Here is a 24,949-nt window from a genome sequence, read left to right as displayed (position 1 = left end):
GGGTCCCACAAGATTCTTTTTGTTGGGATGGATGAGTGGTAAAACTAGAAAGGATAAAATAAGGAATGAATAAATGAGAGCCAATTTAGGAGTAGCTCCAATACATAATATATTGCGAGAAAGTTGTTTGAGGTGGCATGGACGTGTGTAATGGAGGCGTTTGAATGCTCCAATTTGGAGGGGTGATTTGATTCAGATTGAAGGAGCTAAAAGAGCTAAGGGTAGTCTAAATTGTTTAGGGTAAACCTACTCCAACTCGGGAATCTCAAAATTGACAGAATCGATGGCAATTTCAGAGAACTGAAATGAGAACTTAGTTAATGATTAACTTAAGGTAGTAGCAGTGAACTTGAATCAGTTTCAGCAAAGCAAGATTGATTAAATCAAGCAGAAGTTAATTTGAACTGGGAAAACCAGAATTTCAACTAGAACTTGGAGTTCAGAACAGAATATTCAAAACTGAGATTCACAACACAATCAAAATTAGAATAGGCAGAATATATCGAGGAAATAATTCAGCAACTAGAACTCAAGATAAAAAAAAAAAAAGAAAACCCGAAACTGACGATTCTAGTTGAACGATATAGTCGCAGAGTTAGAAGTTAGGAGTATGTCCTGAAACTTGATAGAATGATAAGAAGGGAGAAGATGAACAGATAGGATAATGGGGTAGGAATCCACCAAAAACTAGTGAAGAGAATTGATGTAGAGAAGACTTTCGGAAAATTCCTGGATCGGCTGGACCAGCAGAAGTCCACCCGATCAAGCCGAAAATATTAATTTGCCAGCTCAATTTCTGAGGATCATAACTTTTTGCTAGGGTGGAGTTACGGGAGTCAGAATACCTTTCCGGAAACAGCCGCCAGTGCTCTACATGGCGTTGAATCAATTCATTCATTGGACGGAGATTTCAGAGCCAAATTCACACGTTTAAGGGGTGTATGCAGCCTCTGAAGTTTTGTGCATGATTTAGGAATATTAGTTTCCTATTTTATTTTCTTATGTTATTTCCTTTCCTGCTTTGTTTAGGTTTCCTTTTCCTTTGTAATCCGTCCTCCTTATATTAAGGTCATTTGGAAAGAAATAAGTTCGTCTTGAAGTTTATGAATCAAATTGCTTTGTTTGCTTTTCTTCCTCTTTGGAATTAGGGTTTTCGTTACCTTGAGGATTCGAGGATCGTGAGTGCTAGAACGACATCTAGCCCCCATACTTCATACTGCGTCATAAACTCATAATCCACATTTTCTTTGAGGGAAACACCTTAGTTTTCATTGGGAATTCATCAAGTTCACCAAAATCCACCAGGTAACGCCATGGAATCTACAGAGGTAGGTTTGAATTAACAGAGCCAAATTCCGAAACTGAACATCTGTATTTCTTCATATCAATGTGTTGGCTTGAAGGTTCTTACATGTATTTATAGCTTATCTAAAAATGCTGTGATTGAAAAGAGAGAGCTTACACATTCATCTAATAAAAAACGAGAGCTTTCATCAGCTAACCTATGGAAAATCTCCAAACTGACCTATTACATCATCTAGCCAACAAGAAAAGAGGAGCAACTCAGCTTAGAATAAATTAATCCCAAACCAAGATAAACTTTGCAATAAAAAAAGGAAAGAAATAGATGTTAACAAAATAGGTTTGTGGAATAATGCTTGAAAATGATCAATGAGATCAGTCAAGCTCTCTATTTATAATAATAAAAGAGATTACAATGGGAAAAATACTATTCACGACACTGTTCATGTGAACAGTGTCACAACACTAAGTACATTTCTACCCTTGCTCATAAATACATAAATAAATAATAAATAAAACACCCAAAGACCAGAATACCCTGGTGTACATAATTTAACACTCCCCCTCAAGTTGGTGCAAATATACCAATCATGCCCAACTTGACTAGAATGGGATGGGACAATTTCCCAGATAATCCCTTAATCAGCAGACTTCACAAAGGGAACACAAATCAACCCTTCTTCCAGCTTTTCCTTGATGAATTGTCTGTCCACTTCAACATGTTTAGTACGATCATGTTGTACCGGGTTGTGTGCAATGCTGATTGCAGCTTTGTTATCACAGTACAACATCATGGGAAGATGAACAGGAATACCAAGATCTTGTAGCAAGCCTTTCAACCAAAGTAACTCACAAATACCCTGTGCCATAGCCCGATACTCGGCTTCAACACTAGAACGAGCCACCACATGCTGCTTCTTGCTATGCCAAGTGACCAAATTGCCTCCTACAAAAGAACAGTACCCAGAGATAGACTTCTGATCTGCAGAACCAGCCCAGTCAGCATCGGTATACGCCTCTACCCGTAGGTTACCATTAGGAGACAGAAGAATGCCTTTTCCAGGGGTTGACTTCAAGTAGTGGAGAATCCAAAGAATAGCCTCCATGTGAGAAGAATAGGGATCATGCATGAACTGCCTCACAGTACTCACAGCAACAGCAATATTTGGACGAGTGTGTGAGAGATAAATCAGCTTTCTCACTAGGCGTTGGTACCGGCCTTGATCAACAGGTTCACCCTCCTTTTCTTTGAGACGAACAGTACCCTCCATAGGAGTATCTAAAGGGTGACATCCTAACAGACCAGTTTTAGCCAACAAGTCTAGGACATACTTCCTTTAGGAGAGAAAGATGCCTTTAGAAGATCTGGCAACCTCAATCCCAAGAAAGTATCGTAGCAGCCCTAGATCTTTAATCTCGAATTCTTGCCCAAGAAACCTCTTCAACCGGCTGATCTCATCCCCATCATTGCCTGTAACCACAATGTCTTCCACATACACTATAAGAACAGTGAGCTTCTCACCAGCCCTCTTTATAAAGAGAGTATGATCAGCATTACTTTGCTTGTAGCCAACAGATGTCATTTTCTTGTGGAACTGACCAAACCATGCTCGAGGTGACTGCTTCAGCCCATACAGTGCTCGCTTCAATTTGCACACCTTGCCTTTATTATTGTTAGAAGAAAAATCTGGTGGAATATCCATGTATACCTCCTCACAAAGTTCCCCATTTAGGAAGGCATTCTTCACATCCAACTATTGGAGATCCCATCCAAGATTAACTGCACACGATAGTAAAACCCGAACTGTATTCAATTTTGCAATAGGGGCAAAAGTCTCCTGATAGTCAATCCCATATGTTTGGGTAAAGCCCTTTGCAACCAAACGTGCCTTATACCGATCCATAGACCCAACAATCTTTTGTTTGACCACAAATACCCACTTACATCCCATTGGTTTTTTTCCTGGAGGGAGGGTTATGAGATCCCAAGTGTTGTTTTTTTTCTAAAGCTCTCATTTCTTCCAACATAGCTGCCTTCCACTTTCCATCTGTATATGCTTCTTGCCAGTTTTTAGGAATAGAAACAGAAGAAAGAGAGGACACAAATGCACGAAAAGATGGAGAAAGAGAACTATAAGAAACAAAGCGAGAAATGGGATGCATAGTGTAAGTCCTAATACCTTTTCGATGAGCAATAGGTAGATCGGAAGGAGAGGTCTCACCACAAGGAGAAGGATTGGACTCTTGGGTCAGCAATTGGATAGGCATTGGTGCCACAGTGGATTGATGCTGCCCTCTGTCGGAGTGTCTCTTGTAGGTGATGATATTAGAGTTGTCAATTCTCTTCTGAAATTCACTGATGGTTCTCTGGGCTGGAGTCAACTCCCCCTGCCAGTGATCATTACCACCATTATTTCCTACACACTCCCCCTGTAAAGGAGTCCCTATAGATGAAGGGACAACAGCCAAAGGAGGTTGGGCAACAGCCAAAGGAGGCTGAGCAGCAGCGGTAAGAGGCTGGGCAGCAGCCAAAGGAGGAATTTCAAGGGGAGGAAACACAAGCACATCTTCAATGGAACTAGAATTCTCCCCCTGAAGATGTGTAGACTGATAATAGACAAGACTTTCATGAAAGACCACATCCATACTGACCATAGTACGACGAGAAGGAGGGTGGTAACACTTATAACCTTTTTGGGTTGGAGAGTAACCCAAAAAAATACACCTTAACCCACGAGGATCAAATTTGCCATGAGGTTTAGTGTCTCTGGCATAACACACACAACCGAAAACTTTGGGAGGAACCACAAAGGTGGAATTCCCATGTAAAATATCGGCTGGACTACAGGAGTCAAGAACACGGGAAGGCAATCGATTAATAAGATAGGTTGCAGTAAGAACAGCATCCCCCCAATATTGGGAGGGAACATGGGGCGAAAACATCAACGCCCTGGCCACTTCCAAGAAGTGTCGGTTCTTCCTTTTAGCCACACCATTTTGGGCTGGGGTATCAACACAACTTGTCTGATGAACAATCCCATTATCAGCAAGGTATTTCTGAAATTGAGTCTCTGTATATTCAGTCCCATTATCGCTTCTCAAGACTTTGAGAGTAGCATTGAACTGAGTTTTGACCATGTTATGGAAATGCTGAAAACAAGAAAAAACTTGACCTTTGGTGTGTAAAAGATAAACCCATGTTTGTCTAGAATGACAATCAATAAAAGAGACAAACCAACGGTGACCGAAAACCGAAGTCTTACGACTGGGGCCCCAAACATCAGAATGTACTAATTGAAAAAGTGAAGAACTCCTTTTATTAGAAATAGAATAAGTTAAACGTGTCTGTTTGGCCAGAACACAAGCCTCACAAAAGAAATCGGTCTTATCACAATGTTTGACCAAAGTAGGAAATAAAGATACTAAGATGCCTAAGGGGGGGTGACCTAATCTAGAGTGCCACTGATAAATTTTAGAAGATACTAAGGAATTTTGATGTAGTGGTAGTAATGGAGGTGGAGTGAGACGTCCATCGTCAAGCAGGTACAGGCTACCATGCACTTTACCCAATCCAATCGTCTTCCCAAAGTCCAGATCCTGAAAAACACAATGGGAAGGAAAAAAGGTTACTTTGCTGTTAAGATCACGAGTTATACTACTAATAGAAAGAAGGTTAGTAGTAAAATTTGGAATATGTAAAACATTGGACAAAGGAAGGGAAGGAGTGCAGTTAATGATTCCTTTTCCAGAAATGGAGGAAAGGGAACCATCAGCCACCTCGACTTTGTCTTTCCCAGAGGTAGGAGAATAACGATGGAAGAGGCTAGAGGACCTGGTCATGTGATCTGTAGCTCAAGAATCAATGATCCAAGGATGGGAAGCTACAGAGGCACAATGACCACCAAACAAAATACCTGACCGAGTAAAGTGTGAACCTGAGGGAGTAGACGAAGTGGCAGTAGCTGGTGTAGTAGAGGTAGCAGCAATGGAAGACTTTAACACACGTAGGAATGCCTGTAAATCCTCCTGAGATAGGCCAGTGTTAGTAGTAAGGGCTGCAGTGACAGACTCAAAGTGATTAGCCTTGGTTTTTGGTTTTCGCTTGGCAGCCCGTTTAGCCTCAAAATCAGCGGGCTTCCCATGAAGTTTCCAACATTTGTCCTTGGTGTGATAAGGCTTATGACAATGCTCACAAGTAATGGTGCCGATAGTAGTACCACCCACACAGAGAGTGCCAACTAGTGTAGAAGGAGCTGGTGCAGTAGTCTGGAGGGCTGATCTGTCAGGGACAGCAGGGTGCAACATAGCAGCTCGGCGATTTTCTTCAGAGGAGACCAAGGCATAAGACTGCTCAAGTGTGGGAAAAGGGGAATGGCCCAACACTTGAACACGAATTGGGTCATACTCAACATTCAACCCAGCCAAGAAGTCATAGACCCTGATTTGATCCACATGTTTCTTATAGGCAGCCAGATTAATAGCATTATCAGGTTGGTAATCAAAGAAGTGGTCCAACTGTTGCCAAAGGTTACGCAGAGTGGCATAATATTTAGAGACTGTTAAGTCCCCCTGAGTAGTATAAAGAACCTTCTTCCTGAGTTCATAGACCTGTGCATCATTACCAAGCTGTCCGTACGTTTCCTTACAGGCTGACCAAACCTGAGAAGCTGTATCAAAAAGGAGGAATCCATGTGCAATGTCCGAAGTCATAGAACCAATCAAATAAGACATGAGAACACCATTGTTGGCAAGCCAGCGAGTCAGGGCAGCACCTGGGGCAGCAGGCATGGGAACAGTACCATCAATGTGGCCAGTGAGACCATGGCCAACAATAGCAAAAGAGGCTGACCGAGACCACAATAGGTAGTTGCTGCCATCAAGTTTGATGGGATTGGGCTGAAAAGTATGATAATCTGATTTTTCATGTCCAGGTTGATTAGAAGTTGCAGTGGAATTAGCAGAGTCACCCATAGTTGCAACAAGGCTGTGGAGAATGAAAAACCAGCAATCACACCAAACCAAGAGCTGAAATCAAGGTCGAGTGGGCCAATATGAAGGGCAAAACCATAGTTGTCACGGCGTCACGGTGATCCAAGTCGGTGGAGGGGTGTCACGTCGATATATCGACATGTCGCCCGCCATGGCGTTGCCATAGCGAGCATGTCGACCATGTTTTATTTTTTATTTTCTCTATTTTTAATGTTTTAATAGATGTATACTCAAGCCATGTTTATTTTTTCTCTATTGTTTCTCAAGTTTTAAGAAGAAAATTCAGAAATCGAAGAGGGAAAGAAGAAATCGAAAGAAATCGAAGAGGGAAAGATGACAGGAAGAAGAAATCGAAGAAGAATTCGAAGAAGAAATCGAAGAGGGAAAGAGAGACAGGAAGAAGAAATCAAAGAGGGATGCCATGGCGTAGGTCGCCATGTAACCTTCTCCAGCGCCAGGACGCCATGACATCTATGGGCAAAACAGCTCCCAAAAAATCAGCAGCAGCAGAGATCCCTTCCACAGAGATCGACAATGTCAAGGTTTTGGAAGAGAACCCGAAATTGGAGATCGATGTGGTGATGGGGATCCAAAAAGAATTGATGAAGAAGCTTGATCGAATCTGTCAAGGAGCCTGTAGAGGATGTCCTTGATGAAGAGAAGAAGCTCCAATAAAAAAACAGCAACAAACAGCCCAATTCCCGAAAATCGATAATGATCAAGGTTTTAGAAAACCCTGAAAAAGAGGAATCGATTGGGAGGAGGGGTCTTCAACAACCAAAAGAGGCTTGAGGGCAGCTGGTCCAGATCGCAGATGAGTGTCCAATATGCAAAAAACCAGCCTTGATCAATGGTAGTGGCTAGGGCTTTAAAATTCTAGAAATTTCAAAAATCGCAGATAGGAACCAGCAGCAATTGAACCAAATAAATTATCTCATAAAGGGGAAAAACAGAGGTGGGAATAGGGCAGCAACTAGATCATATGATCAACTCTGTAGTGCTGCCCTTAGGAAAGGAGGAGAAGCAAAGGAAAAACAGGAGAGAAAAGAAATCGAGAGAAGGGGAGGAAAGAAAAAAAGATAGGAAGGGGGTGGGTTTTGAAAACTTAGATCAGAGAAATTTTGGCACTGATACCATGTTAACAAAACAAGTTTGTGGAATAATGCTTGAAAATGATCAATGAGATCAGTTAAGTTCTCTATTTATAATAATAAAAGAGATTACAATGGGAAAAACACTATTCACGACACTGTTAACGACATTGTTCACGTAAACAGTGTCACAGCCCTAATTACATTTCTACCCTTGCTCATAAATACATAAATAAATAATAAATAAAACACCCAAAGACCAGAATACCCCCATAGTATTCTGGTGTACATAATTTAACAATAGACTTTTAGAAAAAACCCCAATTTAATTAACTCATAAATCCCGTACTCCTATCGCCTACCCATTAGGCCCATTAGAGTGGCCTATCACAATAGGAACCCATCGGGTCAAAACCCAACATATATGTAACCCAACCTAAGGTTTATTTCCACTAAAATAAGCCCACTTTCTGATTTATCTACATCAATTCTTCTGCTCTTTTTCTCCCTACTGACCCTTGTAGCACCTTATTTTACCCAAAATTTTGCAATACAAGGGGTCCTGATAACATTCATAATAGTTGGTGAAATGTGTACGATTAACAAACTAGTACCCGTGTCACATGCTATGAAAGATTCCTAATCCTCATTGGTCAAATTTCAACCCACAATCAGCATGCTACAACGATTAAAAATAGGTCCAAAGTTGTGAAAAATTATGAAAATTCGAGTAACCTTGAACAATGGTCTGATCCCTATCACAGCTTTGTATGGGCTGAAAGTTGACCAATGATGGTTGGGGTGTCCTCTATAAAATGAACCGACCCATACCTACCATTGCCTACCGTGTGGCAACTCTTAAACTTTGCGAAGTTCACCAACCTTGGTGAACATTATAGTTGATTGTAAACTATGCATATGCTTTAATTTTGTCCTTTATAGAAAGTTTACTTTGTGAAGAATAGTATCCCTGTCACTAGGCGTTTCATTTGTTCTTTCTCTTTCCTTTTATAAAATTTTATCTTCTTTTTTAGGCTTCTGAGGATGCTAAGAAACTGGTTGATGAGGAAAGAGCATTTGCTCTAGCTGAAATTGAAAAGGCTAGAGCAGCAGTGCAGAGAGTTGAAGAGACGTTCCAGGAACAAGAACAGATTTCTCAAACTTCTGGGAAGCAGGTTGTTATGAGTTGTTTGATCTTTTCTCTACCATGCAATCTGTGTTTTTTTTTGTTATGGCTAGAAATTTATCTTTTTTTTTGAAGTTAAATTTTATAATTCTTTGCATGGTACCATATATACATGTTTTCTTTTTTGGGTGAATACCATATATACATTTTAATTAGTGATGCAATGTTGCTTATTTTTCTTAATTTTTTTTGGGTATTGTTCTTAAATTTGGATATATGGTCTTTTTGGTTCCAATTTCCTTTAAATATGCAGAGTTATTGTTCAGTCTGTTCATACTTCTTTTTCATCTTTTGGGATTTGCGGTTGCTTTCTGCATTGCCAATTGTATTGTCTACTTTGCAGTCTGTTCTGCTGTATCAGGTTATTCAAATTGTCTTCTAGTGTGAAACATTTACTAATTTGTGGAATTAATTGTACATTTAGTCATACTCATAGGGCTTATATGTCAATGTAGAACTACATTCATGATGAGTGACTAAGGCTCTCTTTGGTTGGATTCAATTTCAATTTCCATAATTGTCATGGCGTCTAGGCGATCCAAGGTATTGGAGGGGGCCTGGACGCAAGGCAACACCAACAACCAAGGTGACGCCTTGACAACTATGTCAATTTCAGATTGATTTCTTAAAATAAGTCAACAAATAGTTTTTTGGTCAAGAAAATTGAAACTGTTTGGTTGCATCAATTGATTCATCAATAAGAAATCCATTTGGTAGTTCAATAGATTCTTTTATTTCTGTTCGTCTTCTTCTTCCTTCGCAATCGACAGATTGCAATTGGCAGCCAGCAGGTCCAAACTCATCGAAAATTAAGCACACTCAACTAAATTTTTCTTTTTTTTTTTTCTCTTGGACCTTTGCATGCAAAGATTAAACCATAGCATGTAAATCCTAACACTAAAACCTTAACATGTGCAAATTTCTCTGAATTCGTAACTCTTAACAGCAGATATGTTTTCTCCCCAAAAGGTTCTTGCACTATCTTGTTTGCTAGAAGCCGCATGTATTTTCATTTTGTCAATATTACTGTTAGTCCACTTGCCATCTTACTCTTTGATGTGTGTGCTTATTATTTTCTTCTTTTTGAAATTGCTAGGAAATAGAAGAACTGATGAAGGAGGTTCAAGAGGCTAGAAGAATTAAAATGCTCCATCAACCAAGCAAGGTGTGTTAGAATTGTGTACCTATCCTAATATAAAGCGTAGGAATTTTCTCTGAAGGTGTAATTTTGGACTTTTGAATCTACCATATTTTGTGTTCTATTTTTTCATCTTCTTGGAATTATCAGCTGCTATTTTTTCCCAGGAGGTCTTAGGCTAAGATTTCTTTATAAATGGAACATGTAGCAGTAATTGGTGGTAAAGATAGTGAGTAATATTATAAAGGCATGTCTGGTTCTGTAGAAGAAAAGTATTTTTTCTTCTTCTTTTTTTTTTCCCATATTTTTCTTTGGTAGTAATATATGCATGTGCAACCCTAACATGTTCCTGCATTGTGAACAATTCTATTGTTAAACATCCCCTTGCTCTTATTTATATGGATAATCACCACCGAATAACCCCCGAACCCAATCCCCTCCCTGCATGTGAGGTAGGATACAATTCTAGGTCTTCGCTATCAAAAGATGGCCATTTTTTCATCAGACCAACTGATGCAGATCAGGTCCTACGATTGGGCATCAAATTGGGTTCAATTCTGGCTCATATTCTGAGCCATCGAACTAGCAGGTTCCTTGCTCATAATTTGGGTCACATTCTGCCATCGATTTTGTCCAAAGAAGAGATTGAGATTGCTGATTTGTAGGGGGATTATAACAGATCTCGTCGGGGGAGGGGGGTTAGGAGGTAGCTATTAACCAACCTTATTTGTTGAAGACTTCCAGAAGATCCCAAGCCAGCTCATGTGAAATAATTTCCAGATGTTGAGGACCATCGACCAGCAGGTGTGGGAAGGATATTGACCAGATTATTTTGGGGATATTAGCTATCGATCAGCCTGTTAATGGGGGAGATAATGATCAGATTGTATGTGCCCCATGACCAGCTAGCTGGGAGATAAAGATTGAAGATTAATTGGCCTTGCATGGAGGAGGATTTGACGACTTCTTTAGTCCAAGATTATATTGCTTATGTAATTAGGACTTTATCTTGCCAAGGAGGGTTGGATTTGTTTGGAATGTTTCTAGAAGATTTAGAACGTAATTAGTTTTATAGGCAATAAGCTGAGCAGAATGGCTAACGAATTGTAAAAGAAATTTTTTGTTTTAAAACCATGTTATGCCGTGAGATGCAGTGAGGAGGGTGAGATACCTATACCTGTGAGGGGTGAGAAGCCCCAAGGAGCGAGTGAAAGACTCAATCCTATTTATCCATCTTCTTTTATTTTCCAATCAATCTGTGTGTGCTTGATCTGTTGCAAGTCTGAGTCCATTCAATTGTGTATTTTTTGCTTCTGAAATCTTCCATCGATTGGTATGATTGCTGCAATATTAATCTGAATTGATTATACCTGAGATCCTCCCTGGGGTTAGGTCATTTGTGACCCTGCCTTACATTACCAACTGTGGCTCCTCTATCTGTTAATTTGTTATTGAGTTTGGATTTATTTATAAAATCTGGAGTAGCTATCTTTTCCTAATGCAGTAACCATGGAAAAACCTATTTATAATATTTTAATGAAATTCCCTTGTTGACTTTGACCATCATTAGGAAACCAATTTCTAAAATCAGTCCCTTCTGGAAAACTGTTACTTTCCCTAATCAGATCAAATTTTAACTGTGTAAGATTTTTTTTCTGGGTTGTTCTGTTAAACTTCCAGTTCAATTTGTGAAACCTTTGATTACTAAATGGCAAATTGGGAATTGATTTTTCAACGGTTTGGAAATCCATAATAAATCCCATTTGAATTTCTAGTGAGGACATTGTATCGAGTTCAAATTAGCCTCTGAATTGCACTCTAGTCAAATCAAGGTGTAAGGGATCTGGATCAGGTATAAATTGGTTAATTGATTGACGCGATCCAGGGGTTCTGAAACACTGTTTGGGTTCGAGTGTTTGACTCTCTCCGTTTAAATGACCTTCCGGCCTCCGGTTGTACAGGTTGAATTGCCCTGGGATAGGTAAGTAAACCCTCCAATCTCAGGAAGAAAGATTCAACTGTGAGGGAGCCTGAAGTCAAACTCTTGGGGCTGAAGTATCGCTCAGAAACAGGGCAGGAACTTGCTGGTTCTTCAGTCCAGTGCCTGTGACAGTTATAGGAAAGAGAGAATATGGGAGAGAAGAAAAAGAGGGAGAATCGATTGGGAAGAAGAGTAAGAAAATAGCACCAGAGAAGATGCCGCAAGGGAAGGGAGAAGTAATCAAATGAATGGGAGAGGAGGGAAAGAAGAAGAGATAGAACGAAACAACGGCCAGCACGTTCACGCCATGCCACGCCACACCGCAGCAACTCAACACCAGTTCTTCAACTCAATAATTTTCTGTCACACTCATTGGTTTCAAAATGTATAAAGGAAAATAAAAACTCCTCAAATAGAAACTACTATCAAACTACCTATAAAAAAAAGAAGAAGGAAATTAACTTAAAAAGGAAACTGAAATTAGACTCCTACATATCTTACTCTGTCTAAACGCCCATAAAAAGATGATTAAAATTACAAAGAATTCCAATCGCATATCTGGCCTGGTTGGGTAATAATTGGTTCAATAAGGAACCGGGACCTTTTCCTCTTCTACATCTGCATCATTGGTCTTGACTTGTCAGCTGATATCTTGAATCATGGGCTGAATTTATCGCAGCTCGTCCTTGACTGATCCAAATATCTTTGAGTCATCCAACTTATGTTATGTTCTAGCTGATTGAAGTAGCTGCAAAACTTGAGACTGAAGTGCTCTTTTTGAGGTTTAAATACTGGACAATCTAGATTTGGATCTGCTTGGTCCAATCTGACTTACCTTTAGCAAGGATCAGCTGATCCAAATTAACTTTAAAACCAAGGATTGAGGGTGGTATCAGGGCATCCCTTGATCCTTTTGGATTACTTTGAGACTAGATATAGGCCTTGGTTTTCTATTCTTCATCTTGTAAGGGTTTTTGAAAAATCCTCATCATCTGAAGGGCCTTTCTGTCACTTGTTGGATGGTTCTTTTCCCACAATTCGACTTTAATAGTATTTTCTTAACCTTTTAATTTAATTTAGGGTTTTTATGATTGACACCTCTGGAGGTATAGTAATTTAAAGTTATCTCGTCTATCCCTCCCTATGTGTGTGACCTATGTCTCTGCAACTCATCTCCCCTTTCACCTCATCTGTCAATTATGGCTATAGGGACGGCTACCAGAAAGATTTCCTTCTATTTCAGCTTCTCTCTCTCTCAATAGCATGATGTCCTTGAGCATTCATTGTATTTGTATTCGTATTCTTCCTCCTTTGAATGTCTGGTTCTTCCTTACCATTGCTGCAATGATGGGCAGGAATATCTCTTTCTCTCTCCCCCCCACCCAAAAAAAAAGAAAAAGAAAAAAGAAATTGTTGATAGAAATCAGATCCCTGGTTTCCTATAGTTGCAGTCATTTGTGAGAAGGGATCAAAATGCATTTCTACCCAACTTTGGTGATGAAATTAGATATACAACCATTGATTTAATTTCAATTTTCAACAATTACAGAGATGTCAGAGAAGGGAATTAAAGCAAAAGCATTCAATCGTTTATATTGTCAATTCAGTACACAGCTTTTCTAATCCCACATTCTCAAATCTCAGTTGTTATAGTATGGTATTCACCGTCTTTTTGATAGGGCGGCCCCAAAAGAGTTGAACTCATGACCTATTAACTGTGAGGTGTTGGTCCTTGCCAACTGAGCTGCCCCCCTTGGGGCCAATGGTATTCACTATTGAAGCAACTAATGCTTTGAAAACATTTCAATGGGTGAGATTTGTATTCAGACTAAGTATGCAATAGGTTAATGGATGAAGAACTTCTCCCGATCTCTTAGTTCTTAATCCAACAAGAAAGCTGAATCCAATCATCCTTGTTTCCAGTTTCCCTCCGATATTGCTAGTTTCACAGGCTAAGGTTTGCAGTGGCCAGAAAATCTAACTGGAGATGGATAAGACCACTGCCATGTCTTTTTTGGACAAATGACCCCTGTTGCCCCCAATTTAAGATGCTACAGTGAATTAATTAAAGATGAACAAATCAGGTTACATTACCGAAAGTTCACCTATAGAGTTGTCATTCAGACAAACCCTTTACTTTATGCCTTCTAAGTCCTTATTGCGTTTCTATGTTTTAGTGGAAATTCAGAATAATATGAAAGTTTCTGTCTATCCTTTAAGTGGGAATACTTTTCTTATTATTTAGTCATAATACCATCAGACATCCTTGGGACATCTAATTGATCCTATTTCAGCCTGTGGTATATGATAGCTAGTGCTTTAGTTATTGGAAGGAAAATGAAAGATTTCTAGAGAATGTAGCTAAATTTTGTTGGATAATTAAGTGTACTAATGAATACTTTTACAGTTTTACATCTGGTTATGAAGTATTTTAATGTTTCTGTGGTGGTTGGTGAATGTCACTATGCTTGTGTGTCTACATGTATACCTTTATGAAGTGGATTTTGTTAGAATTGGTTGGGTCAAATTCTTGTTCGTGTCTAATGGTTATGACTAATGAGAGTTGTATGCCTTTTGCAGCCTGATATTTTGTAAATTTGATGTTTAGTTATGTCCATAGTTGGTTTTTATATTTTGCTTAGTTTTTAGTGTAAACTAAATTGTGATCTAAGCAGCCAAGGTACGGGTACAGATAGGAACTCAGATATAGAAAAATGGTATAGAAGTTGTAATTTCATGAATTCTGGATAGATGCAGATATGAGTATGCCATCCAATCTATTGATTATGTGCTTTTCATTTTAGCTGTATGAAGGTAAGTAATAATTTATACTCTGACAGAGCAAAACTATATGAAATGTTTATAGATTTTATATGATCTACAATTTATCTTCTTGACTTAGCATCAAATAAGATTTTTATGAGGTCCACTCTTGCTGAACTACCCATTAGCCTCATATCTATGGGACTTTCTCTCTCTCCCACGTTGTGTGGCGTGGAGAACTTTAACATGATACATTATTAAGAAAGAAGGTTGGGGTATTTTTACTAGTATCCATGGATCATTATAGTGTTGGTTTCAAAGTCTAATTTTCTACTAGTATCCAGGTCCATTGATACTGTACGCAGGCTCAGACTGCATATTAGTAGGAGGCATCAAAACAGACAACATTGGTTGGAAGTGTGAAATTTGGTACATTTTTTTAATTTTATTGTTCGAGTGATAACTTGTGATACTAGTTACTCCCCCCCCCCCCCCCCCCAACCCCAACCCCAACCAAAAAAAAAAAAATCAAGTTTGTATGTAAGAGAAGGCTTCTCTGTGGATTAGTTGAGAGGATTGGTTTCATGTCTCTTTTGCAATCCACAATCAAGCATTAAAAGTTAAAACTTAAAAAGAGTATGGTAGAAAGATTACAGTAGAGAAGAAGCAGTTTGTGAAGGAAATAACAAAGCATTGAGAAATTTATTGATGGAGTCCAAGGATTTTATAATGGCATTTATGTCAAACTTTTGAATGAATTATATGGGCATGAACAGGTGAATAGTCTCTTTCATCCTACCTTATCTCAATTTGTGTATACAGAGGGAGAGTTTCTTTTTTATTCTTCAGATGGGGATACTAGTCCACGCATATTGCAAATGGGGAAATTCATAACTTGATAATTAAAGTAGTTTTCTACTGAGTATAATGCTTGCATTCCACTCTTTCTCTCTCCAGCTTCTTATTTTTGTCAAATTCTCTTTGTTTTGGAAGCAAAGAAGGTGGGATAGATCTGTTAGGTAAATAAGAGGGACAGGTGCCAAAAGATCTTAGCAAATTTGGCTAAATCCTCCCAGCATGTGAAGAGTTTCGCTTAATTTCCCCTTGATTTTTTGGTGTTGTGTTGAAAGTTAACCACATCAGTGGTGTTGTCATTGCTCATGTTTAGGCAGCCATTTGTGAGGATTGGCAACAACCTAGACCTTGATTTAGATGTGTGATGCGCCTCGCCCGAGTATATTAATAACAAATTTTGTTTATATATGTGATTGTGAGAACAGATAGGAGACAATACAAATGACAACTTGCCTAAACTTATCTGGATTTGATCTTCTCTATCTAATGGGAAACTCACAACCACTTCCGGGCTAGAATTCAAGGTTCATGCTGGTCCTGGGCAGGGCTTGGGCAGATCAAGTGCTGGATCTGAGTTAATTAAGTCTTGTCCAAATTGTGGGTCATATTTGAGAATTGTTGGATGATAGAAAGCTCAAATTGTTTAAGCTATAAGTTACTAAAAAGTTTCCAAGTGCAAAACCATGTTGGAATTTCATGGAACTTCATACGAGTCTAATTTTGAAAAAGGTTCTGGTGGAGTTCTGTTGGCTCATATTCATTGGTGTCATTTTTTTGTTCATTTTCTTAATGAATATATCTGTGCTCTTACTGTTAGTACTCAGATATCCATTTCAAGCATTGCTTGATGATCCAAATTGATTATATTTTTCTCTTCCAATTATTAAATTGATTATATGTCCTTTATACATATTCTTCTGGCTGTGTTGCAGGTGGATGAGTTTTGAATTATTAATTTATTTTGGTACTAATGATAACTATGTTCTTCAGGTGATGGACATGGAACATGAACTTCGATCATTAAGGACTCAACTTGTAGAGAAGTCATTGTATTCTCTTCAGCTTCGTAAGGAGGTTTGTTCTTCATCTGAGAGCTTTTCAATCATTTTCAATGGAGCATGGACCTTATATATTTTGTTATCATGACTTAGCCTTTTTCCATGTCCCCCCTTAACATATGATTTTATCTGTTAGTAATTTTGTATGTACCTGTTACTGTATAAAGTTTTTTTTTTTATTTTTTTAAAGCGATTCTCAAGATGCTTTACTGCCAAGCTTGGTTGGTTTTCTCTCGTCCAGTATGATCAATATTTGGCCCAGATGTCTTGTTTTGGTATTTTGGCGAAGACTAATACTAATGGTAAGAATTTGATTTTTGCACCATGATTTCCATTCTTCACTTGATGATGTATGGAGAGAGATATGTGGCATGGATGGGAGGGTGGATGTGGCAGCCATTAACAGATTCCTCTTTGGGAGTGCTTGTATGGGGAATCTCTTTCTAGGGGGAGAGAGATGTGGTGCCCTAGAGATTATCTTTAGGAGTTTTGGGTCCTTGTGCAGAGAACATGTATCTGAATTTTTATTTGAGATAATGAAGCAGGTGTACCACAACCTAAAAGGGCCAGCACAAGAGGCCAGATCAAGACAACTCAGCCCTGGCCAGGCTATTCTCAGCCTTGCCCTGGACCCATTTGGGCAGCTGACGTTCAATTTGTGCCTATATAGTTTGTCTTTTCATGTTCCTAGGTTACTTAATATAGTGAGTTTAAATCCTCTAGCCGGCCAGTGGTTTTCTGTTGCCGATTTCTTCTAAATAAATTTCTTTACTTTTGACAAAAAAAAAAAAAAACAAAAAAATAGTGGGGTTACTTTTCTAGGTAATATTAATTAGTCTTTTAGTTTTCCTAGCTAAGTAGTTAGGCCAAAGATTTCATACACGGCCGTGCAAGCATGCACGGTCATGTCCCCTCTCACATGAAGTTGGAAAAGTCATAAACCCTCCACCCCTATTAAAGCCTCGAAACTCCCACCCTCTCACATGCACAGCTTGCACAGCCATGTATGAAAACTGTTCCCAAGTAATTATTATTGCTTGGTTGTAGTTTTCTATGTATTGTTTTTATTTCCTAGGTCTAAGGGTTTGTTATCAATGTATGTGTTTTAGTTTCTAGGGACTTGGGAATTCTTTTTTATCTTGGAATTCCAACAGTCCATTTAATTCAATTTGATGTAACCAAGGTTCTGTTAAGCCTCCTTTTTCCTATATAATGGAATTGTGGGTTGCTGTTACAGCATCCAGAAGAGGACGGGCCTTGGTGCAACATCAAGGTTGCTTCATTGTGACCAAGTGGTCGCAGGTTTGAGTCTGGAAACGACCTCTCTGCGAAAGCATGGGTAAGGCTGTGTACATTATGGACCTCCCCAGACCCTGCAGTGGCGGGAGCCTCATGCACTGGTTACGCCGTTTTGGTACAGCATCCAAAACTTTGTGAAAAATCCTCTCTTTGAGAACTTGTAAGTCAAGTGTTCCTAGGTGGGACTCCTATGGCTGGGCAACTAGTCTAGGCTGCCACCTATCTATCTTCATTTTCAACTATCATCATCACCATTATCCTCATCAATCTCCATCATTCATTTTCATCCCCATCGTAGGTATTTTATTTTAGATCCGGATAATATTCTCTACCAGAATTGGTCCTGGCGTGATAGCTCACTACATGTGGTCAAATTATGCAGGGGAGGAGAACAAAGACGATCACATCGCAGCAATAACCAGGATCAACATAACCAAACCATATCATATCGAAGGAGCAGAAACAGCAATTAAGATCGCAGACAAATCTTAACAGAGAAAATAATCACCAATAATATTTACAACACAATTGTCGATGGATCCTTCATAAAGAATACCACATCACACTTTGATCTGATATCAGTAGCTATTGCAGGGTAGTAATCTTAGAACTTATTACAGATATTACAATCATTCCAATAAAAAATATCGTAGACATCAAGTTAATCATGGTGCAGTAGATTAGAATTTGTTGAGAAGTGTACCACAATAGGGGGGGTGTCCCTATTGTGGTTGAGTCCATTATGGTTTCCTATATTGTTTTATGTCTTTAATTGTTAGGAGTTAGGAGTCAGTTTCCTAGTCTAAGTTAGTTACCTATTTTAGATTAGGTTTAGTTTCCTTTTCCTTTTATGATTGTAATGGTTTTATTATAAATAAGATATTTGAGGGAGGAAGAAAACTAACACATACGGCTCCTCCCCTTGAAACTACTCTTCCCCTCTTCTTTCTTCTCTCTTTTCTCCTCTCTAAGGTTACTGGTTAAAGGTCCTAGGTTTTCTACATGGTATCAGAGCAAGGAAACCAGTGTCTGATTCTCTCCAAGATTGCTGTTTTGAGAGTCGATTTTAAATTTTGGTTTGAAGAAGGAAACCCTAGTTCATAGAGGAAGAAGAGGAACTAGGGTTTCACATACTGGTGTCGATGACAGCTGAAATAGTGTCTGAAGATCATACCTGAAGTTGGGTGTGCATCGATTACTGAATCTGGCTGCTACTGATTTGGATTTCTGGTTGAAGTCCTGCTGCTGATTTCTGATTCTTGTGCAATCGATTGCTATTGATGGATGTTGAATCGAGTCCCGGTTCTCTTGGTCGAAATTTGAAAGTTGTCTCTTGATTCCTTTCCACTGGTTCTAAGGATTGGTCAAAGGCTACTACTGCTGATCTGCTTCTACCAATTTGATATTTTCTGAACTATCGGTTGCTCTTGTTCGATTGCTGGCAGTTCCTTGATCTGGTTTGGATCGATTGTTGCTAGGATTGAAGACGTGGTTGAGAAGAAGACTAACTAGTTTCCGCTGGTCACGTGGTTAGCGCTGCCTTCGACCTTTTGCTGGTTTCCCACGACTTGGAGGTCTCTTGTTGGCTCCATCGATTTCTCTTGATGTTGGTGTTAAGATATGTAACCCTGGTTTCTGCTGCTTCTGTGTGGTTCGATTGTTTCGATTGGTGGAGTCGAAGGTGTTTTTCTTGAGTTCTGCTACCGTGTTGATTTGCTGATGGGTTCTTGCTGATGGCATCTTCAGCAAATTTAATTTTTGGTCTTGAAACTTGGAGAAGAATTTCAGAATCGTGACTCTCAAGAGGTAGAAGATAGTCCACGACTCTGCTGATTTGTTGTGGTCTGGTGTTTCATGGAGTCCAGAGGTTGAAGACGAGATTTCTGTTGAGTCATGGTTTTCCCGCTGGCTGCTTGGTTCAGCGTAGGAATATGCCTCTTTTCTCCCCCACGGTGTCAGGTTTTGAAGGTTGAAGACAACCACAGACGTGGTGTCTTTATTATTATGTTTTCTGAATCCCATTATTGCCCCCACTTTTGCCCTTACTTTTGCCATCAATTACTTCATAGTCTTTACTTATTTTCCCTTCCAAGTCTGTCCCCCATTTATAAATCTAATTCCCTACATGACCCATTACTTTCTTATTTACCAAGGGACCCTTGCAAAATTATGGTTATTTACGGAACTGCCATTACCTTTTTAATACATTCTCCTATTTGACTACCCAATTGACTCTTGAAAATTCTGGTTTATTACCAGTTTGCCCTTTGGCTTGGATTGTATTTAAAAGTGGATTTCCACCAAATTACAGCGATGCCATTTTTTTTCCAACACCTTTCTCTTTCAATAATTCTAATTCCCTTCATATCCCATACCTTTGGTATTTACCCATAACACCTTTGGAAACTTCTGGTAACTTATATTTTTGTCATTCCTTCCCTTTTACTTACCCATAGCACCTTTGGAAAATTCTGGAATATTATGTTTTTGCCCTATTTCTTACATCATCTCTATTATGTCCACGTGTACTACACGTGAGGGGGAGATTATGTACAGTATACCTGCAGACATTGCAGAACGCAGAACTTGTAGGAACATTGGTGCAAAACATAGAAGATCAGTTTTCTCCACCATTTTTTCTCCACCATTGCCATTGGGTATCCTTCGTTATTGGGATGAGTTTGCCGTAAGGGGGAGATTGAAGTATTGAAGAGTATTGAAGATATTTGGTTGTTGCCTATTTGAGGACTTTCAGTTGGGTTGATATAGCTTTTTTTTCCGCTGCCTGATTTCGTTTGTTTTCGTTGCTTATTGCTCTAGTTATTTCACTTTAAGATTCTATGTCACTATGACAATCTGAGATTCATCATTGGATAGCTATTGAAAATCGTTGAAAGTTGCCTTTTTTGGAAGGCATTCCAGTACCGGTTTGCTGATCATGTATGTCCAAGTTTTGAAGATCTATTTTTTCAAGTTCTTGAAGGTTTATTTAGGAGCTGCATTCATATGCCAAGCTGGATTTTGTTGCACCTTAGTTTTTTCCCATTTTGTTCAAGTTGGGCATTAGTACCCTGTATGCGCCAACTTTAGGGGGAGTGTTAGCATTATTATGGAGTTCTTTTTTTATTTAGTTCAAGCTGGATTTTCCTTCTTCTCTTATTTGTATAATCCAACTTGAGGGGGAGTGTTGAGAAGTGTACCACAATAGGGGGAGTGTCCCTATTGTGGTTGAGTCCATTATGGTTTCCTATATTGTTTTATGTCATTAATTGTTAGGAGTTAGGAGTCAGTTTCCTAGTCTAAGTTAGTTACCTATTTTAGATTAGGTTTAGTTTTCTTTTCCTTTTATGATTGTAATGGTTTTATTATAAATAAGATACTTGAGGGAGGAAGAAAACTAACACATACGGCTCCTCCCCTTGCAACTACTCTTCTCCTCTTCTTTCTTCTCTCTTTTCTCCTCTCTAAGGTTATTGGTTACAGGTCCTAGGTTTTCTACAGAATTAATAACTTCTGAATCAGCAATCTGAATCAATCAAGAACCAATATCTTCTATGATTTGACACCACAGTAGATCATTGTTCCAATGAAAAAAATCTTCATGCTCACTGCCATATACTACTCACAGTAACTCATGTAGATCACAACAGTAAAAAATTCCATCAAATAGCATATCACAACATCCCATGCAGATAACAACAAACCCTAGCACAGATCACAAGGCAGCAAACAATGGGTTGAAACAACAACCCATATCACAGAGAAAAGACATACTAGAATATCATATGTCGAACAAACAACCACTTGAAGGATAAAAGAAATAATATCTTTAGAGAGCACTTAGCAATATATCTCTTGGAATATGTACACCAGAATACCATGGGGGTATTCTGGTCTTTTGGGTGTTTTATTTATTCTTTATTTATGTATTTATGAGCAAGGGTAGAAATGTAATTAGGGTTGTGATACTCTTCATGTGAACAGTGTCGTGAATAGTATTTCCCCTTGTATTCTCTTTTATTATTATAAATAGAGAGCTTGACTGATCTCATTGATCATTCAAGCCATTCTCCCATTCTCGGTTCTGCTAACATGGTATCAGAGCCAATTCTCTGATCTAGGTTAGAAAAAAACCTTCTTTTCTTCCATCACCTTCTCCCACTTTTCTCTCTCTCTCTCTCTCTCTCTCTCTCTCGGCTTCTCGTTCTTCTGTTTTTTCTTCTTCTCATCCTTTTAAGGGGGCAGCACTAATGTAGAAAAACCTAATCCAATGATTTAGTTGCTGCCCTCCTCCCAATTTGTTTTTTCTTTTCATAACCTAAATTCTAATCGATACTGCTGGAACCATACCTGCGAGGCTGCGATATTGGAGCTTTCTAGAATTTTGAAGATCAGATACCTCACATGAAGGCTGATCCTCCATTGTTGGAGCTCCCTCTGCTTTCTTTTCTAGCACGTATCTGCCTCTTCTATCTACTACACTCTCTTTTCTTTTCCAGCTTGGTTCACCCAATCGATCTCACCTTTTTAGGGTTTTTCAAAACCCTGACTCCAATCGATTTTAGGATTCCTCCTTCCAGTTGATGCTGATTTTTTGTGGGTTGTTTTCCTCCAATACAAGGACCACTTGACCTCAATATTGCACCTTTTCAAGTTTTTTTGAAGACCCCTACCCCAACTGATCTCTACTTTTCAGGGTTTTCCAAAACCCTGACACAAAACGATTTTTTGGGATAGGGATGAGCTGCTATAGTGCTTTGGAGGTGGTTCTAACATTAAAAGAGACACTCTAATTCATCAATTCATGGCTTGAAGAAGGTCTATTTACTGCGATAGCTGCTGCCCTACTTTCTGCAAATTTTTTGGTGTCTCTCCTCTTGAAGACCAAGTCTCATTCTAACTGGAGATTGGTTGTTCACATTGGAGGTCCCATTCAAGCAGTACTAATCAGCATCTATTGCAAGTCTACATCAGCAATTGAAGCCCCCTTTCCCTATATCGATCTCAATTTCAAGGTTTTCCAAAACCCTCCTTAGGGTTAGGGCTGTCCTATCAAGCTGATTTTTTTAGGGGAGTCTTATACATACCGGAGGAGTGTTCGACCCAAATTTCAGCATTATCCTTGGAGTATTTTTTGAACAAATTCAGGTTTCTTTCTTATGATTGATTTCTCCAACTATCAACCTATATTTATTTGGTTCCTCTGTGACTGGCTGCATCAATTCCTATTGGATCTACTGAGTTATTGTCTTCTACTTGTTGGTTCTATTGAGCTTTACTACATCCCTTACTCGTTCTGTTGATTGGCTTCTGTAAGCATGACTGGTTAACTTGTTACTACTGCCTTTATGAGGACTACTGCTGCCCTGGTTTTGAGACTGAGTATCTTACTATTGGAAATCGAAGTTCTTTTACATTGTTGAAGAGTTGAATCTACTACCTTGGAGATCAGTTTATTTGGGATAACAACAGTGTGTTCATGGTTATTGGTTGCGACTACGAATCTATTCAGTTGTGTGAAGCTTTTCTACTGGTTCATATCCAGCTTACTTTGAGAACTTGATCCGAGCATTGTTCTCTAATTCAGATCTGGTCCAAGTTTTTCTAGAAGCTTATTACATCAATTCTGCCCAGATATCTTCATCAGTTCTATTCAGCATATGGGAATTTATAGATTGGAGTTTTGCAGACTGGTTCTTCTTTGTTTGAAGATTGCTCAAGCCTTGAAGATTGGAGCCTTTCCTTGCTTCAAATCAGATCTGTTTTCTTATTAGATCTGCAAATTGGAGTTTGGTGTTTCTCCCATGTAGGAGTTTCCATCCAAGAAGTTTGTTTGATCGATTGAAGAAGGTTGAAAATTGCTATGTTGCATTGTTTTTTCTCCATGGTTCTTTATCCCACTGCCTTTTTCACTTACCCATCTCCCATATCATACCTTTGGCATTTACCCATAACCACTTTGAAAGTTTATGGTATACTCGAATTTGCCATTCGTTCTTTTTTAATTACCCATAGCACCTTTGGAAAAATTCTAGAACATCATACTTTTGCCCTATTTCTTACATCATCTTCATTATTTGTCTACGTGTACTACTACACGTAAGGGGGGGGATTATGTAAAATACACCTGTAGACATTGCAGAACGCAGAACTTGCAGGAACATTGGTGCAAAACATAGAAGATTAGTGTTTCTCCACCATTGCCATTGGGTATTCTTTGTTATTGGGTTGAGTTTGCCGTAAGGGGGAGATTGAAGTATTGAGAGTATTGAAGATATTTGGTTGTTGTCTGCCTATTTGAGGATTATAGTGCCTATTTGAGGATTTATAGTTGGGTTGATTCAGTTGTTTCCACTGCTTGCTGCCCTAGTTTTTCACTTCAAGATTTTACGTCACTATGACACTCTGAGATTCATCACTGGACAGTTATTGAAGATTGGTGAAAACTTTGTTGATCAAGTCTGCCCAGGTTTTGAAGATCAATTATTTCAAGTTTTTGAAGGTTTATTTGGGAGCTTCATTCATCTGTCTATGTGTCAAGCTGGAATGGTATTTGCTACAACTCTGTTACTCCCTATATTGTTCAAGTTGGGCATTAGTGCCGTATATGCGCCAACTTGAGGGGGCGTGTTAGAATGTTGGAGTGTTAGCATTTTTTTTTCTTATTAGTTCAAGCTGGAGCTTCTTTATTTATTTGTATACTCCAGCTTGAGGGGGAGTGTTGGAATATGTACACCAGAATACCATGGGGGTATTCTGGTCTTTTGGATGTTTTATTTATTCTTTATTTATGTATTTATGAGCAAGGGTAGAAATGTAATTAGGGTTGTGACACTGTTTATATGAACAGTACGTGAACAGTGTCATGAATAGTGTTTCCTCTTGTAATCTCTTTTATTATTATAAATAGAGAGCTTGACTGATCTCATTGATCATTCAAGCCATTCTCCCATTCTCGGTTCTGCTAACAATATCAAACCAATAGGTCAGACCAGATCTCCAAGTAGTAGAATAAATCTGATCTGTTTGCACTTTTGATCGAAGGTAGGGCTAGAATAAGTGAACACATTCCCAAAATATGAATGAAGTCCAATGGCCTGATAGGGCTTTGCAGACATTGTTTGAAAAATAGCAACTAGAGTTCCTTAAAATTAGGAACTTCAGGATCTATCAAACCAAAGGTCAGATCAGGGTCAATTTACTGTCGAGCACTCCTCTTAGCACACTAATTGATATCCCAAACTATGATTTAATTCTGTTGGCTAGATGGTGCAAATCAGATAAGTC

General features: G+C 38.9%; 1 protein-coding gene across 3 annotated transcripts in view; it reads left to right on the top strand.

Moving 5' to 3' along the window:
• LOC122642496 (stomatal closure-related actin-binding protein 1-like) overlaps positions 1-24,949 on the top strand; it is a 51,490-nt gene that overhangs the window by 13,490 nt on the left and 13,051 nt on the right. For all 3 annotated transcript variants that reach the window (XM_043835992.1, XM_043835990.1, XM_043835991.1), the window contains exons 5-7: positions 8,417-8,557; positions 9,665-9,733; positions 16,296-16,379. In XM_043835992.1, the coding sequence (XP_043691927.1) occupies positions 8,417-8,557; positions 9,665-9,733; positions 16,296-16,379 (294 nt within the window). The remainder of the gene's footprint in view (positions 1-8,416; positions 8,558-9,664; positions 9,734-16,295; positions 16,380-24,949) is intronic.

This window comes from Telopea speciosissima, chromosome 10 (genome assembly GCF_018873765.1).
Source record: "Telopea speciosissima isolate NSW1024214 ecotype Mountain lineage chromosome 10, Tspe_v1, whole genome shotgun sequence".
Lineage (NCBI taxonomy): Eukaryota > Viridiplantae > Streptophyta > Magnoliopsida > Proteales > Proteaceae > Telopea > Telopea speciosissima.
The sequence above is the reverse complement of the archived record's forward strand: the minus strand, read 5'-3'. Positions and strand labels throughout refer to the sequence as shown.